Raw genomic sequence first — 16,776 nt, forward strand, 5'->3', positions numbered from 1 at the left:
TTATGTTTTACGAAGCCATGGAATGAAGTGTAAACAACAACACGTTAAACTTATAAATGTGCTCTTAGAGACAACATAGAAAAGAGGGGTATACTGTTGTGAACTATTTGAACCGGTCACGACAATAAGTTGGTTTTTTAAACAGTTTGGAGTATTACATACCAAAGGGAGTGAGAGGGGAGAGAAAGAAAGAGAGAGCGAGAGATAGAGAAAGAGAGAGAGTGAGAGAGAGAGCGACAGGGAGTGTGTGAGAGAGGGAGAGAGAGAGAGAGAGAGGGGGGAGAGAAAGAAAGAGAGAGCGAGGGAGAGAGAAAGAGAGAGAGTGAGAGAGAGAGAGAGAGAGAAAGAGAGAGTGTAAGAGAGAGATAGCGAGAGGGAGAGAGAGAGAGAGTGAGAGAGGGAGAGAGAGAGAGAGTGAGAGAGAGAGAAAGAAAGAGCGATCGAGAGAAAGAGAAAGAGAGTGAGAGAGAGAGAGAGAGAGAGAGAGAGAGAGAGAGAGAGAGAGAGAGAGAGAGAAAGAGCGAGAGTGTGTGTGTGTGAGAGAGAGAGAAAGAGAAAGAGAGAGAGAGAGTGAGTGAGAGAGAGAGAGCGAGAGAGAGTGTGTGTGTGTGAGAGAGAGAGAGAGAGAGAGAGAGAGAGAGAGAGAGAGAGAGAGAGAGAGAGAGAGAATCCAACCACTAAAGGTTGGTTGATTTTTGTCTGGTTCACAAGCTCCTTTATTCTCAAATTCACAATTGTCATGTGAAACAGATTCTTGTAAACATCTGTTACGCCTTAAAATTAAAATAGTTGTTGTTGTTGTTGTTGTTGTTGTTGTTGTTGTTGTTGTTGTTGTTGTTGTTGTTGTTGTTGTGTCGTCGTCGTCGTCGTCGTCGTCGTCGCTTCTTCAAGGAACCCGTGCGTACACATTGTTCCCTATTTAAAAGACACACTCCTTCTCGTGAAAACATTTCGGCCTACCATCTCAGATCTGGCCACGCCTTTACATGACATAAGGCCATCCCTCCTCTTGATCAAAATGTCCAAAATGTACAGCCTGGGCGATCTCTGTACACAGTTGGAAGCTTTCGATAGCTTACTTTCGTTAAAGCTACTAGCACAATTGATTCATAAAACAAAGCCCAACTCGCCACAGCGAGCAGTCAGGGTGTTGCTTGTTGGTATATGACTAAATCTTATTCCATGTACAATTCTGGCCAAATCTGAGATGATGAGCCGAATTCTTTTCACGAGACGAAGCGTGTCTTTAATGTCTCTTCCACACTATCGAGTTCGAGTGAGACTTCGCACGCAAAAAGGTACTGTGCGGTGCGTCCACAGTACGAGACGTAGTAGAACACTTAAAGAATGGCATGCATGATTTCACACGTATACCCCGACAGGCTAATCACGCGAACAGATTTCCCAAGAAGGTCAGGAGGTCAGCCAATCACCGAAGGGAACACAAGTGATTGGGTGGTTCTTGGCCTATCAAGCAAATATGCCATCTGCGACAGGGTTCAGTTTCGTCAGCGCACCTCGGCCAATGGTCAGTAGACGTATCAATCGTCACCCCCTGAAAGTCGAGGAAATTGTTTTGCCCCGTAATGAGTCATATTTTTTAGAATGGACGTTCTTTGGGTGATAATTCCATGTTACTTTTATAAAAACTAAAATGTTCTTCACTACTAATCATGTTCAAGCAGCTGTCCACTGTCTTTGCAAATTATATCAGACTGTCTCTTTCAGTTTGAAGGAATACCCGTGGGCAGAAAACGGTCTAACATCTCAACACAAGCTACTGAGACTGGTTTGGGGTTTGCAATTATGTCTCCACACACCAGGGATACATTCAAATAAAAAATTAAAAAAACTCACCAGTAACCAGGTTAGGTATTTTGTTATCAATATTTCGGCATGTAACTGCCTTCTTCAGGATGGTATGGCAAGAATGGAATACCTCAACATTAGTGTTTGAACGGTCAAGTATTCAAATCTTAAACGAAGAGTGTGGGTAATCTTTGCAGATTGTAATTTCTCCATGCACTTTTTGTTTCCGTCCTACTGTTTTGCAACAGAGAGCGGCGAATCTTGCACGCCTCAACTTTGCGAGACGAGGTTAAACATTTCAGTACATACATTTGCACGGGGTTCGTCGGCTGGACGCTTACAAACACTGAAAAAGATATCGACGAACAGAATCGGTTCTCAAACTAAGAAGAGCTGGCATAACGCAGACAAGCTGGCATTGATATAATTAATTAGAATATTTACGGCACATTTCCCTAGTTATCATTTCTCAGCGAATGTCCCTAGGGTTTTTTTGTAGAAACTTCTCCAAAATGTGTTCGGGGTTACTATATCTTCAAAGCGATCCTACAAAGTCTGTGGGTGGTCACATTATGGCTTTCCCTTACTCATTTCCTGCGGCAGGTTTTTTTGCGCCGTGTAAATGCTTTCGTCCAGCTTATGAACTCACAGACCAAAGCCAAATACTGGTGGCATCGGCTATTACTTAAAATAGTTACAGGGAATCAAAAAGATGGGGAAAAAACTATCCAACCTAGCCGTTTTAGTAATGATTTATAAGTCTAGAAATAATTGTTTCCCTCTGATTAGGTATATAAACGAGACAAAATATTATAGACAGATATCATGAAGACGAAAACAAGAAGTGTACGTACTTCAGCGTCGTAAGGTTTCAGTCATACTCTTGGAGAATGTCTTTTTTTCGATTCTTGATGATTTGTGAGTATTACATTATTTTAATTTCTCACGACACATGTCAAAAAGCTTATTAAGTTTAATGTCCGTTTCAGTATACATGTCTACTGTGGACCAGAAACAAGATACTAATTATAATATTGATTTGACCCAAACCTGTATTAAGTATTGACATGAATAACTAATTTGTGTTTTAATTTTGATTGGTTGATAGATTGATTGATTGATTGATTGATTGATTGATTGATTGATTGATTGATTGATTGATTCATTCATTCATTCATACATTCATACATTCATTCACTCATTCATTCATTCATTCATTCTGACCAATCCTGGTTGATTGATTGATTTATTGATCGTGATAGAAATTGTTGATTTTTAATTGATAAAAGAATGAGTGAATGCATTCGTTTTTCCTTCGTCACATTTTGACAGTTTCCAATAAAACTGGGGGGGGGGGGGGGGGGGGCGGCTGATAGAGACTAACATGATAGAGACAAACATGGAGTTTATAGAATTCATCCAACTTATACAATTCACATTAGCAGATAAACTGGGCAGAACAGTGAAAACGCTCTGTCTGACCAAGAAGTGTTGTATCGATCACCGTGCACGCTAAACGCTAAATATGCATTTCTCTTCTTCGGCGAAGGTCAGGTTACTAAACTAGGTCAGCGCCGCAACGTACCCGGAAGTGGAGGGGTAGCTTATTTTGTCCAAGGGGGTTTAACTCAGTCTATTAATTGATTGATACTTGGCACGCAAAAGACAGGCTAGACGAATTCATTTCTAAGCGTCAACGACCGAAAGCGCCAGTTGTGATGTCTGAAATCAATATCTTTACACCCCCGGTATAGGGGTGTGTATAGGTTTCGGTCGATGTGTTTGTTTGTTTGTTTGTTTGTTTGTGTGTTTGTTTGTTTGTTTGTTTGTGTGTTTGTTTGTTTGTTTGTATGTTTGTGTGTTTGTTTGTGTTCGCAAGTAGATCTCAAGAATGAACGGACCGATCGTCACCAAACTTGGTGAACAGGTTCTATACATTCCTGAGACGGTCCTTACAAAAATTGGGACCAGTCAAACACACGGTTAGGGAGTTATTGGTGGATTTTGGGTTTTTGGGGGGATCAACTACGGCATAACTCTTCCTTATCTTCTCCATGTTTTCAGCGTTTACCTCCCTTCCTTCGTATGGTGCACCATATGAGGGGGCATCTTCGGATATTCCCGGCGTTCTGTTACTATTTTTAGAAGGTCACCGCAGTGTCCAGAACGTAAATTGGACCCGTAAATTATCCTCACTGTAAAAGTGCAAAGGTCGAATCAATTTATAGCCACGCGAAAAATACACTCTCATCTATCTCTATATATTTATACAATAGATATAGATATATATATACGGCTTCTCTGTGTGTGTGTGTGTGTTTGAGTGTGTCTGTAGAAAACACCTGTGTATTGCACAGTTCTGTTTGTGATGTGGTACCTAGGGCGTCGTCGAAAAGTAGAGAACTCTGCCTGCGAGGTCCTGACTGACTTTTTTCCTCAGCACCAAAATTATGAGGCCAACACCAAACATAGCACTCAACTCTTGGCCAAAACGCTACCCTTATCCGACACAGTAAACCGCATTCTAGCCGATAGCGGGGTGAAGGTCAGTGAGCTGGCCAGGGTCCCCCCGCCCTCCTACCCGCCTTGGCTTGAGGAAACCCCTACTATCATATACGACAGTGAAGATAATACTACCAAAAAAGATAACCCCGTCTACCTAGCTACTGTTACAAAAGAAACCCTAAACTACAAATTCTCGGAGCATTTAAAAGTCTTTACTGACGGATCCAAATTTGCAGACGGCAGCGTTGGCTGCGCCTTTGTGATCCCAGATCTCAAAATCTCAAGGAAATATACTCTTAATAAAGACATCTCCATATTCTCAGCCGAGCTATTTGCCTTGCACTTTTATAAATGACCTCCCAGTCACACCGCGTGCGGTAGTTTTCTGCTCTGATTCGCGCTCTCCATTACAAGCTCTGCATCGAAACACATCAAATCGGGCAGAGCTACAAAGAGAAATCCTCTTTATATGTCACCAGTTAATCTCATCCGGCACATCCGTATCATTTCTCTGGGTCCCCTCTCACGTAGGGGTCCGGGGAAATGAACTGGCGGATGTCGCTGCCAAAGAAGCGGCAGAATCTAGCCCAGCTAACACTAACATCGGCTACTCAGTAACCGAGTTCTACAGTAAAATCCGTAAACTCATTCGAAGTCAGTACGTAACATCTCTGTCCTATCAACCCATTGATATGAACGATCTACACCCCGATCTCCCAACAAACCTCCTCACTATCTTCAGACGCCTCCGTGCCGGCGGCTGCCGCTTCCATATCTTTAACAAGTCCTGCCATTGTGGAGAACCCTATTCATTTCAACACATTTTCGCTCCATGCGCTACAAATAGAATTACCTTTAAAACCTTATATGACCATATGCAGCTCCATGGTCTGAGTCCCCAGGATTATTTGCGCAGTAGCAGTTCTCTAGGCTGGTCACACAGCTTGCTGCTGTGCCGACTGGTCAGGGACTCGGACATGGGGCTGTGGGTATAACTAAGCCCAGATTATCACATCAGCGTGTTTCAGTTTGAGGTCGAGTGGCTCCCGCCATCCCTCCTGATTCTAGCGACTAGCCTCTAGACAACATATCCTCACCCAAGGCCCACTAGTCGCCAAACTGTACATATTGTTTTTATTACCACGGCCTTCGTGGCTTACATTTTAATCCTTTTATTTGTAAAAAGTTTTGAGATTTATTGTTCGTGTTCCTCTTACTTGCTCATCTATTTGGTTTTATTGGTGATCCTGAAAGGTTCCACTTTTTAACTCGATTTGAATTAAAAAAAAAATCATTTTACAAACCCGTTATTCAAGATATAGAATACAGACTTATAATTCTTACCAAGAAACATCTTAACTACTTTTCATTTTAACAAATTCCACAGAGCATTATCAACTCAACCCCACCCCCTGCCCTCCTCTCCTTATTTTTTGTTTCTTTCTTTCCTCTTTTTGAAAGCGGACAAACACTCAAGTCCTTAATGGCTCAAAACCGTAGGACTTTTAATATTAATTTTAACGACAAGTATGGGACTCGACATGATATGATCAGGAATGGCATTATGGCCCCTGAATCATGTTCGTGCTGTTCCCATTCCACGAGTCTCGAAGGGACCTAAGCTTGACGGGTCCATGGTTCGAAGCCGGCGTACAGTGCGCCACTCAAGCCGGGTATTCGGCTCTACTTGCTACCCGGCGAAGCGGCAGATACACCCCGGACAAAATCTGGTCGATGAGATATTTCAATACCTGCTTCCTGTGCAGAATGGAAATTGTTATATCACAAAATTAATTGACATAGGTATCATTTACGAAATCATTTCAGCGTAAAAAAATGTCCAAGTACAAAGTCTGTATAACGAAGCAGCCTTACTACTGATACTTGTAATGTAAGCAAGAGAAAGGGTGCTCTTAACACTGTTTAAAGCTTCTGCAGCTCTGCGGTGCTTCACATTGTCATTTTTTACACGAGAAAGAAGGTACCTTTTAAAGGCACACTCCCAAACAATTCGGCTCACCATCTGAGATCTGGTCAGGCTTAACATGAGATAAGACCATCCCTCCACTTGGTCACATACCAAAAAGGAACAGCATGGGTACTCTCTGTGCAAAGAGTGAATTTTTTTATGAATTATTTTCTTTAAACGGCACTGGTTGCGGTTACAAAATTAATTCATCACACACAAAAAATGGATTGATTATCTTATCCCATTGTTCAGATCCGAGACGTTGAGCTGATCTGCTTTCACGAGAAGGATTGTGCCTTTAACGTGTTATAAAGATCAAAATGTGTCAGTATTGATTTCTGGTGGCATATTTCTCTATTTCAAAGTTTGAGAAGTTCATAACTAATTACTGACGGAATACTGGACACTTTACAAAAAACAGTTTTAGTTCTTACAGAATGACATCACCACATTAGAATAACTGGAGCAAAATAAATTGAAATTGTAAGAAAAGATAGCGAACGTAATTTGTTATTTGAATTGAAAAATGACAGTGCAGGAGAGAGAGAGAGAGAGAGAGAGAGAGAGAGAGAGAGAGAGAGAGAGAGAGAGAGAGAGAGAGAGAGAGAGAGAGAGAGAGAGAGATGGAGGGAGAGGTGATGAGTACATCTAATAGAGGAATTCCAAAAATAACTCTGTTGAGAGTGTGTGGGTTGTGGAAGAGTGAACACCCTTGCGTTTCCTCTGACAAACATTGGAGGGGCCAATCACTAGTGAGGGGTGTGTCGGACACACGTGGACTGGAGTTATTTCTAACAATCGTCTATTCCCTGCAAACCGACTGGTTCGTCTAATAATTCGACAATATTCATGATCTAATGCACTGAATCCCTTGGCAGAGTAGATTGGACAGGGTAATATTGCTCACATTCAGAGAGATTCAGTACGTACATCCGGGATTCAGGAAGTAGACTTTTGGTTATGTTTACTGAACAGAGCGGATATAGTTCAGTATTAATTGTATTGGTGAGTGTGTGACTATGTATGTGTGTTTGTATCTGTGTGTTTCAGTGTTTTTCAGGTTTCCGCAAGTTTCGTTTCCCTCGATCGTTCGTTCATTTACAGGACTTGACGAGTCCTGGCCTGACCTGACCTGACCTGACCTAATCTGACCTTATCTGACCTGACATGACCTGACCCTGACATGACATGACCTCAACTCATTTGACTTGACTTGACTTGGCTTGGTTTAACTAGACTTTACTTAACTTTACTTTACTTTACTTTATTTTACTTTACTTTACTTCACTTTACAATTACAGTGTGGACATACAGTGCTCTGTTCGAAAAGCCACCTTTCGGGAAGGCTGAATGTGTCAATGTGTCCATCGATCATTGCCAGGCATGCTCTTTGGAACCTCCTGACGTCATCACCTGTCCTCGGGAGTTACGTCATCTTCACGAGTCACTATCTTACGTCATCAACTACGTCATGCCAGATCTCTGTGACAAACTCGTGAGTGTTCCAAATAGATATCGTGATTAATGGTTCAGCTACCTTAGGAACGATCCCAAAACAGTCGAGGAATGATCTGCAAATGCGCCTTCAGATAGTAATGTGATGTTAGCTAGGGGAAAGGAACGAAAGAACAAGCTAAGAGACACTTGACTGTAGACACTGAGAATTTTAATAACATAGGACTACAGTCCCTGTCGGGGTGAAACGCAAATTCGGTTGGATTAAATTTAAAGGATGACACGTACATCAATGTACATCTTTTGCAAAACATAATTGTTTTCAAGTTTGTCAATTAGTACAACTCTACAACAGCTATCACCAAGACAAAAAACATTGCTTAACTTAAATTCATTCATTTGTTGTTTTATTGTTTTTGGGGGGACAATATAAATACAAATGCAACACACACACACACACACACACACACACACACACACACACACACACACACACACACACACACACACAAACACACACACTGCCCCTCAAGACCTGACTTTATTCTTACTACTTCTGCTTTTCTTTTAATATCAGGGAAGGTTTGTTCGGATGGACGCCCATTCAGCGGGTGTGGAGGAAGTCAACCCGCCCAGCGACATGGTAAGCTCTATTCTTGGCAAACGATGTAAACATGCAAATAAAAAAACCGAACTAACAAACAAGCAAACAAGTTTCAAGCAAGCAAGCAAGCAAGCAAGCAAACAAACAAAAATTAAGCCGTTTATGTACGTGAAATATATTTTACGTCATTTCACGTTTGAACAGAAATCGTGTATTGCCTTGTATGTAATCGACACACGCACGTACCAATGCACGCATACGCACACACACACACACACACACACACACACACACACACACACACACACACACACACACACACACACACACATCCGATTGTTTCCTTATTATTGATTGATTCATTCATTCATTAATTCATGAGTTGATTTATAATTTATTTCTTATGTATTTATGTTTTTATTCATTCATGCATTTATTTATTTATTTATCTATTACTTATTTATTTATCTTAATTTTTTTTTATTTACCTTTTTACTCATTGTTCATTTATTATTGGATTCTGTACTTATTTATTTTATCGCTTAATGTATTGATTGATTGATTGATTGATTGATTGATCTTTGTTTACTTTTTTCAGAGTTCTGCCTACCAGCAGCTGGCAAGCGCTTCTCTGGATCTGAAAGTGACAGAAACTGTTCTTGAAAACGTCAGAGTCCTGGAGGTCGGTGGCAGGTACTCCAACAGTCTACTCGGACCCCTCTTCTACCTGAGAAACATATTGTGCGTGCGTCAATGTCCCATCACCCTGGATATGTGCAGGCAATCCAAGGAAGTGAGAAGGAGAGGGTTAACCGGCTCGGTTCACCTCGCTGTTCGGAGCGCCAAGAAAGCCATCAGAACTTTGCAGAGAGTGTATGACCATGTCAGCAGCTCAGTCAGCACACAGCTGTATTGTGACTTGGAGTAGGTGTACGCTCGTATACAACAGTGGAACCCCCCCCCTCTTAAGACCTTAACTGAAAAATGATCTGAGAAATTCAGGTCTTAAAAAGGAGGGGGTCTTAATGGGGGTCAATTTACAGAGGTTCTGAACAGAAAGTCTCAGGAAACAAGGTCTTAAAAGGGAGGGAGTCTTAAATTGCGGGGTCTTAATATGGGGATTTTACTGTACCCGTCATAAAAAAAACCAGGCAGATACCTTTAATTGCAGATCTTTGCGATAAAACCGTTTATTGTGAAATCAGTTATATGACTGGAAAGGCCACCCATTCCCCCCTACTATATTCTGCAAACAGATTTATTTTACGTGAGGTAGTGTCTGTACAGTGAAGCCTATATAGAAGGGTAGAATAGTTATCGCTAAAGACTTTGAGCGATGTATGATGCCTCGCTGGAAGAGGGGATTTTTGTTATCGACCCGATGGGAACATAATTATGACCTTTCTATTTCATCTTTGTCGACAAAGGCCGGAGGTCGAGGCTGATGAAGATAAATCAGAAGGCAGTATGCTCCCTAAGGAATGAAACGCGTAAAACAATTATGACAGTTGAGTTTCGTGACGCTTGTTCAGTCTCAGCCTACACGCTGTCAACCATCCAGTGTATTGTCATTCGTGGCTCTTGCTTGTGATTACTGATTAATGTGCAATGTTTTATTACACGCCCGGTATAGGGGTGTGTATAGAATTCGGTCGATGTGTTTGTTTGTTTGTGTTCGCATATGGGTGCGTCTCAGAAACTGAACCTTTTGTGTGTGCCATAATCAAATTAGCCCACAATTGAAACATACTGAACTTTAAATCATGATATTGGTATTTTTGAGAAGTAAAATGAATAAAGAAATAGTACAAACAAAACTGAGTATTTTGCATGATTATTATGAAGGTTGTTTTGCGAAAGAAATGATTGGATGCGTGAAAAATGGAGGTCTGATCTGTGACATGAACCATCAACTAGTTTTGCACCTCACTACAAGAATCGTTTAGAATGTCCAAGGACTGCTATTCTTGTTATGTGTGTTTGGTTTAAGTGTACTTGACAGTTGAAATGTTATTTTGTCCACAGAATTGTTTTTTTAAACGAAATTAATCGCTTGAAAGTTTGCCATCACTGTCGTAACATAGGTTTCCACACGCGTGCAACAGCAACAAGTCCTAAATTTGAACTTTAGAATTTGCATATTCATCTTCAACACGATCTTGACATGAAAGGGCATAGAAAATCGCTAAGCTAAATGTTATTTGAGTATTATTTTCTCAAAATTGCATCTGCAAACTAAGTTGAAAGTTGCGCAATATGACATGCTTCTTCAAAATTCAGTTACGATGGTGAACGGTTTTGAAAATAATGTTCAGAGTTTTGAAGAAAGATTAGAACTATTTTGCGCGTAGTGACTTAGAGGTGCGGGTGACTACGCATGCGCAGTTACAGAGAGAAATAGTTCAGCTTCCAGCAGCGAAGAAAGATTTCGAGAATGTTTCCGAAGTCTGTGATTTTGTTACGACAGTGATCAACACCCAAGGTTCTTGAGAAAAGGTGAGTGTTTGCTGCTATGATATTCTATGAAGTGAAAAATAAGGCTAAACATTTGTTAATAATAGTTTTTCTTTCGATTTCACCTAGTCAAAACTTGACTAAATGTTTTAACATAGAGGGGGAATCGAAACGAGGGTCGTGGTGTATGTGTGTGTGTGTGTGTGTCTGTCTGTGCGTGTGTGTGTGTAGAGAGATTCAGACTAAACTACTTGACCGATCTTTATGAAATTTGACATGAGAGTTCCTGGGTATGATATCCCCGGACGTTTTTTTCTTTTTTTCGACAAATACTTTTGATGACGTCATATCCGGCTTTTTGTAAAAGTTGAGGCGGCACTGTCACACCCTCATTTTTCAATTAAATTGATTGAAATTTTTGTAAAGCAATCTTCGACGAAGGCCGGACTTCGGTATTGCATTTCAGCTTGGTGGCTTAAAAATTAATTAATGACTTTGGCCATTAAAAATCTGAAAATTGTAATAATTTTTTTTTATATAAAACGATCCACATTTACGTTCATCTTATTTTACATCATTTCCTGATTCCAAAAACATATAAATATGTTATATTTGGATTAAAAACAAGCTCTGAAAATTAAAAATATAAAAAATTATGATCAAAATTAAATTTCCGAAATCCATTTAAAGGAACGGTAAGTGTCAATGTTTTCTTTAATTGTAAAAGTTGTATGTTCAATGGAATGGTAAGTCTGAACAAAATAATTACTTTATTTTGTTTTTAGCCAGTGAATGTGGATGCATCAAAATCTTGATAGACATTAAACAAATTCATGTTAGTGAAACTAGTACACATATTGCATCAATCTTTAGTTGAAATCGCAGGTACTTGCATGTTTCAGGTGCAAGAGATTCGACCTGATGAACTGGTGGTAACGTTCCTTCGAAGGAAACCGGAGGGGAACTACTATTGCTTTCCAGGGATCGATGATATTTCCTTAGTCCCTACATCTGATGCAACCATGATTCGTGACCCCACCTTCAATGCCAGGGGGCATTATTTCTTTTAAAATAAATTAATCAACTGCAAGTGGCAACTGTTCTATATGTAACCAATGCCTTTGGTTTATTGTCTTAACAATTGAATGAACCACTTTTGAACATTTGCATTCTTCATGTCAAACCTTATAATACATGTCTGGTTGTTCGTTTCCGAGTTACGTCGGTGATGAACTTTTCATTAATGTTTCTCTTTTTTGGGGCAAAGTTTGCTTGATTTTGTCCAGCTTTTTTTCTTTCTGTTCCTGTTTTAGTGTTTGGCATTTTACCTAAGAAGAATCTGGTTGCAAAATCAGCTTCATTTAGTAAAGTTTGTGGGAAAAAGCATAACCGTTTCTTTGTTACAAAAGTGATGTTTCCATGTTACATCGGTGACCATTTTGCATTCTTTTGGGATAACTTTCTAACATTTTGTCTTAGAGCAACAAATCTTTGTATATGCTATTGTGAAGGTTAAATGTCAATAAGACTGAATGAATGCCATGTATCAACATGTTCTGATCAGGATATCATTAATTAATTTTCATTTTTGTATTGAAATTTTGACGAATGCATGGAATTTTGAAAAAAACATTATTTTGTTGTTTGCATGTAGTCATTTCATATTGAACTCTATAATGGCTTGTGATTCAACAATAATAACTGAATAAAAGTCGTTTTCAGCCTTATAAATGCAGTTTTTTTGTCTTTTATTGTTTCCATGTTACACGGGTGATTTTGCACACATGGTCCAAATAATGCTCAATATATGGCAAACTAAAGGCAATGTTATATTTTTTCTTGTTTAAACTGAAAAGGTACACCCTGAGAAGTGTGTAAATAGTATTATCAAAGTTTTCTGGGAAGATTTTACTTTTGGTGATAATGTCACAAACAGAGGACGAGATTCTGAGACGCACCCATATAGATCTCAAGAATGAACGGACCGATCGTCACCAAACTTGGTGAACAGGTTCTATACATTCCTGAGACGGTCCTTACAAAAATTGGGACCAGTCAAACACACGGTTAGGGAGTTATTGGTGGATTAAGATTCTACAAGGACTTATAGAGGGACATATTAATGGTCAAAGGGAAATAACCTTCTCAGTTGGTGGCAGTGAGAATGGTAAGGACGGGGGTGTTTTTCCTACCTCGGAGGAATTTCTTGTTATTATTATTTTTGACCAATAATGGCTAAATCCCTCTGATTTCATTCCCGTGTGTCACTGGTGGTTGGATTATCTTTGAATGTGTCATGTTTGTTCTATTGTTTGTGATAAAGAAACAAGTAAAGTACGGTATAATGGAATGTTTAATTATAGACTGGGATGTTTTTAGGTGTTTTTATATTTAGTCAAGTTTTGACTAAATGTTTTAACATAGAGGGGGAATCGAGACGAGGGTCGTGGTGTATGTGTGTGTGTGTGTGTGTGTGTGTGTGTGTCTGTCTGTGTGTGTGTGTAGAGCGATTCAGACTAAACTACTGGACCGATCTTTATGAAATTTGACATGAGAGTTCCTGGGTATGAAATCCCCATACGTTTTTTTCATTTTTTTGATAAATGTCTTTGATGACGTCATATCCGGCTTTTCGTGAAAGTTGAGGCGGCACTGTCACGCCCTCATTTTTCAACCAAATTGGTTGAAATTTTGGTCAGGTAATCTTCGACGAAGCCCGGGGTTCGGTATTGCATTTCAGCTTGGTGGCTTAAAAATTAATTAATGACTTTAGTCATTAAAAATCTGAAAATTGTAAAAAAAAATAAAAATTTATAAAACGATCCAAATTTACGTTTATCTTATTCTCCATCATTTGCTGATTCCAAAAACATATAAATATGTTATATTTGGATTAACAACAAGCTCTGAAAATTAAATATATAAAAATTATTATCAAAATTTTTATTTCGAAATCAATTTAAAAACACTTTCATCTTATTCCTTGTCGGTTCCTGATTCCAAAAACATATAGATATGATATGTTTGGATTAAAAACACGCTCAGAAAGTTAAAACGAAGAGAGCTACAGAAAAGCGTGCTATCCTTCTCAGCGCAACGAATACCCCGCTCTTCTTGTCAATTCCACTGGCACTGCCTTTGCCACGGGCGGTGGAGTGACGATGCTACGAGTATACGGTCTTGCTGCGTTGCATTGCGTTCAGTTTCATTCTGTGAGTTCGACAGCTACTTGACTAAATGTTGTATTTTCGCCTTACGCGACTTGTTTATATTTAGTCAAGTTTTGACTAAATATGTTAACGTAGAGGGGGGAATCGAGACGAGGGTCGTGGTGTATGTGTGTGTGTGTGTGTGTGTGTGTGTGTGTCTGTGTGTGTGTGTAGAGCGATTCAGACTAAACTACTGGACCGATCTTTATGAAATTTGACATGAGAGTTCCTGGGTATGAAATCCCCATACGTTTTTTTCATTTTTTTGATAAATGTCTTTGATGACGTCATATCCGGCTTTTCGTGAAAGTTGAGGCGGCACTGTCACGCCCTCATTTTTCAACCAAATTGGTTCAAATTTTGGTCAAGTAATCTTCGACGAAGCCCGGGGTTCGGTATTGCATTTCAGCTTGGTGGCTTAAAAATTAATGAATGACTTTGGTCATTAAAAATCTGAAAATTGTAAAAAAAAATAAAAATTTATAAAACGATCCAAATTTACGTTTATCTTATTCTCCATCATTTGCTGATTCCAAAAACATATAAATATGTTATATTCGGATTAAAAACAAGCTCTGAAAATTAAATATATAAAAATTATTATCAAAATTAAATTGTCCAAATCAATTTAAAAACACTTTCATCTTATTCCTTGTCGGTTCCTGATTCCAAAAACATATAGATATGATATGTTTGGATTAAAAACACGCTCAGAAAGTTAAAACAAAGAGAGGTACAGAAAAGCGTGCTATCCTTCTTAGCGCAACTACTACCCCGCTCTTCTTGTCAATTTCACTGCCTTTGCCATGAGCGGTGGCCTGACGATGCTACGAGTAAAATGGCATTGCGTTTCATTCTATGAGTTCGACAGCTACTTGACTAAATATTGTATTTTCGCCTTACGCGACTTGTTTATGTTTGTTTTCAGATTGTTAGCAGTCTATAAATTTGTTTCGGATTTCTATGGTCTGTTAGTTATTATAACATAGACCTTTATTTTACAATTGATTGTATCATATATAAGTTACGGCTGGATTGTCATCATGTTTAAATTATTGCGATTCATCGGCAATGGCTTTCAGATTTGACTGGTTGTTGACAAGTTTTAAGTCATAGCCATCTTCGATTTTTTTTAGACTGTGGTCGATGTGTACCGCAAAAGAGGAGCAAGATCTGGAATACATTTTTTTTAGGTTTTTTTGTTTGCTCAACGCCCAGCCGACCACGAAGGGCCATATCAGGGCGGTGCTGCTTTGACATCAGTATAACGTGCGCCACACACAAGACAGAAGTCGCAGCACAGGCTTCATGTCTCACCCAGTCCCATTATTCTGACACCGGACCAGTAACCCCATAATGCCAGACGCCAGGCGGAGCAGCCACTAGATTGCCAATTTTAAAGTCTTAGGTATGACCCGGCCGGGGTTCGGCGAACCCACGACCTCCCGATCACGGGGCGGACGCCTTACCACTAGGCCAACCGTGCCGGTTGGAATACATTTCAGAATATTCAAATACTCTTTAATCCAAAAACAAAGAGACTGCCAACGTTCCAAAATGTAGAATAAAAAAACCCAAGAAGGGTAAGTTGTTGGAACTTTTGTTATTGACAAAACAGTACGTTACAGTCACAAATAAGGATAAGGATAAGATTTTATATAGTCCTGTGAGGTTACCCTCATGGAAATTCGGGCTGCTTTCTCCCTGGGGAAAGCGAGCTGCCATACAGTATACGGCGCCACCCATATATTTTAATTTTTTTTCCTGCATGCGTGTATTCATGTTTCCAAGCCCTGAGCCTTTCGCTGTGAACTTGGGTTCTTTATCGTGCGCATGCGTGCACACGGGGGTGTTCGGCCACCGACTGAGGAGAGTCTGCACAAAGTTGACTGGGAAATAAATCCCTCGCCGAACGTGGGGATCGAACTGGTTTTGAAGCCAGCGCCGCTACCGACTCAGCTATTTCCCCGCCCGTGCACTGTGCACTTTAAATACCGTTGGGTCAATATATCTGTGACTGTAACGTATTGTTTTGTCAATAACAAACGTTCCAACAACTTACCTTTCTTGTTTTGTTTTATTTCAAATACTCTTAGATTCACCGTTTAACTATATTTTGCTCAAAATCTAACTCAGAGAAAAAATGATAAATCGGAATTAGGATCAACCACAGGGTAAGCGTATGCATGTGTATGCGCATGCTTTTCTTATTGATTTGTCAGGCGTATGTACGTCTTTGCGGTTACAGGTGCCATTATCATTAACATGTAACATGTGATGTCGTATTTGCCCTTTTCTACGCAACTTACGCTGTGGAGATCTACATCTTCTCGTTAGGTTGCTGTTCTTATCCCTTGTAATAGGGGCGTGCCTACCTTGTCCTTGGGAAATTATGCTGTGAGCCAATATTAAACTGCTGTGTGTTTGAATCATCGACTTTGTTAAGTATTAACACAAAACAATGTGTATATCTCTGTGAGACTTCTTGTACACTCTGTGAGTGTGCCTTACATAAACCCAAACCCCATATAGTGTTCAACAGCTCATTACAAAAGCAGCTGTTAGCTTTTACCTTATGCCTGACAACTGTCTCAGATTATATAATGTATTGTAGTGAATTTTACAGTTTTGTGCAAAATAAAATAAAGGATCGATAGACAAACTGTCCGGTTTATTTTTATTTTATTTTTTTTTATTATCAATTTTTTTTTCTATTTTAATGTGCTGCTAGTTTTTGAGATGGGTAATTATATTAAAATAGTTACCTGAAA

The 16,776-nt window shown here is 39.6% G+C and overlaps 1 protein-coding gene across 1 annotated transcript; it reads left to right on the plus strand.

The window, feature by feature from the left end:
- The first annotated feature begins 1,347 nt into the window (after nucleotides 1-1,347).
- Nucleotides 1,348-10,526, plus strand: LOC138983127 (uncharacterized). Its single transcript, XM_070356535.1, has 4 exons — nucleotides 1,348-1,528; nucleotides 7,585-7,778; nucleotides 8,316-8,381; nucleotides 8,941-10,526. Exons 1-4 carry the CDS (start codon nucleotides 1,348-1,350, stop codon nucleotides 9,268-9,270), a joined length of 771 nt encoding a protein of 256 aa, XP_070212636.1. The 3' UTR covers nucleotides 9,271-10,526.
- The last annotated feature ends 6,250 nt before the right edge of the window (nucleotides 10,527-16,776 follow it).

This window comes from Littorina saxatilis, linkage group LG12, assembly GCF_037325665.1.
Source record: "Littorina saxatilis isolate snail1 linkage group LG12, US_GU_Lsax_2.0, whole genome shotgun sequence".
Classification (NCBI taxonomy): domain Eukaryota; kingdom Metazoa; phylum Mollusca; class Gastropoda; order Littorinimorpha; family Littorinidae; genus Littorina; species Littorina saxatilis.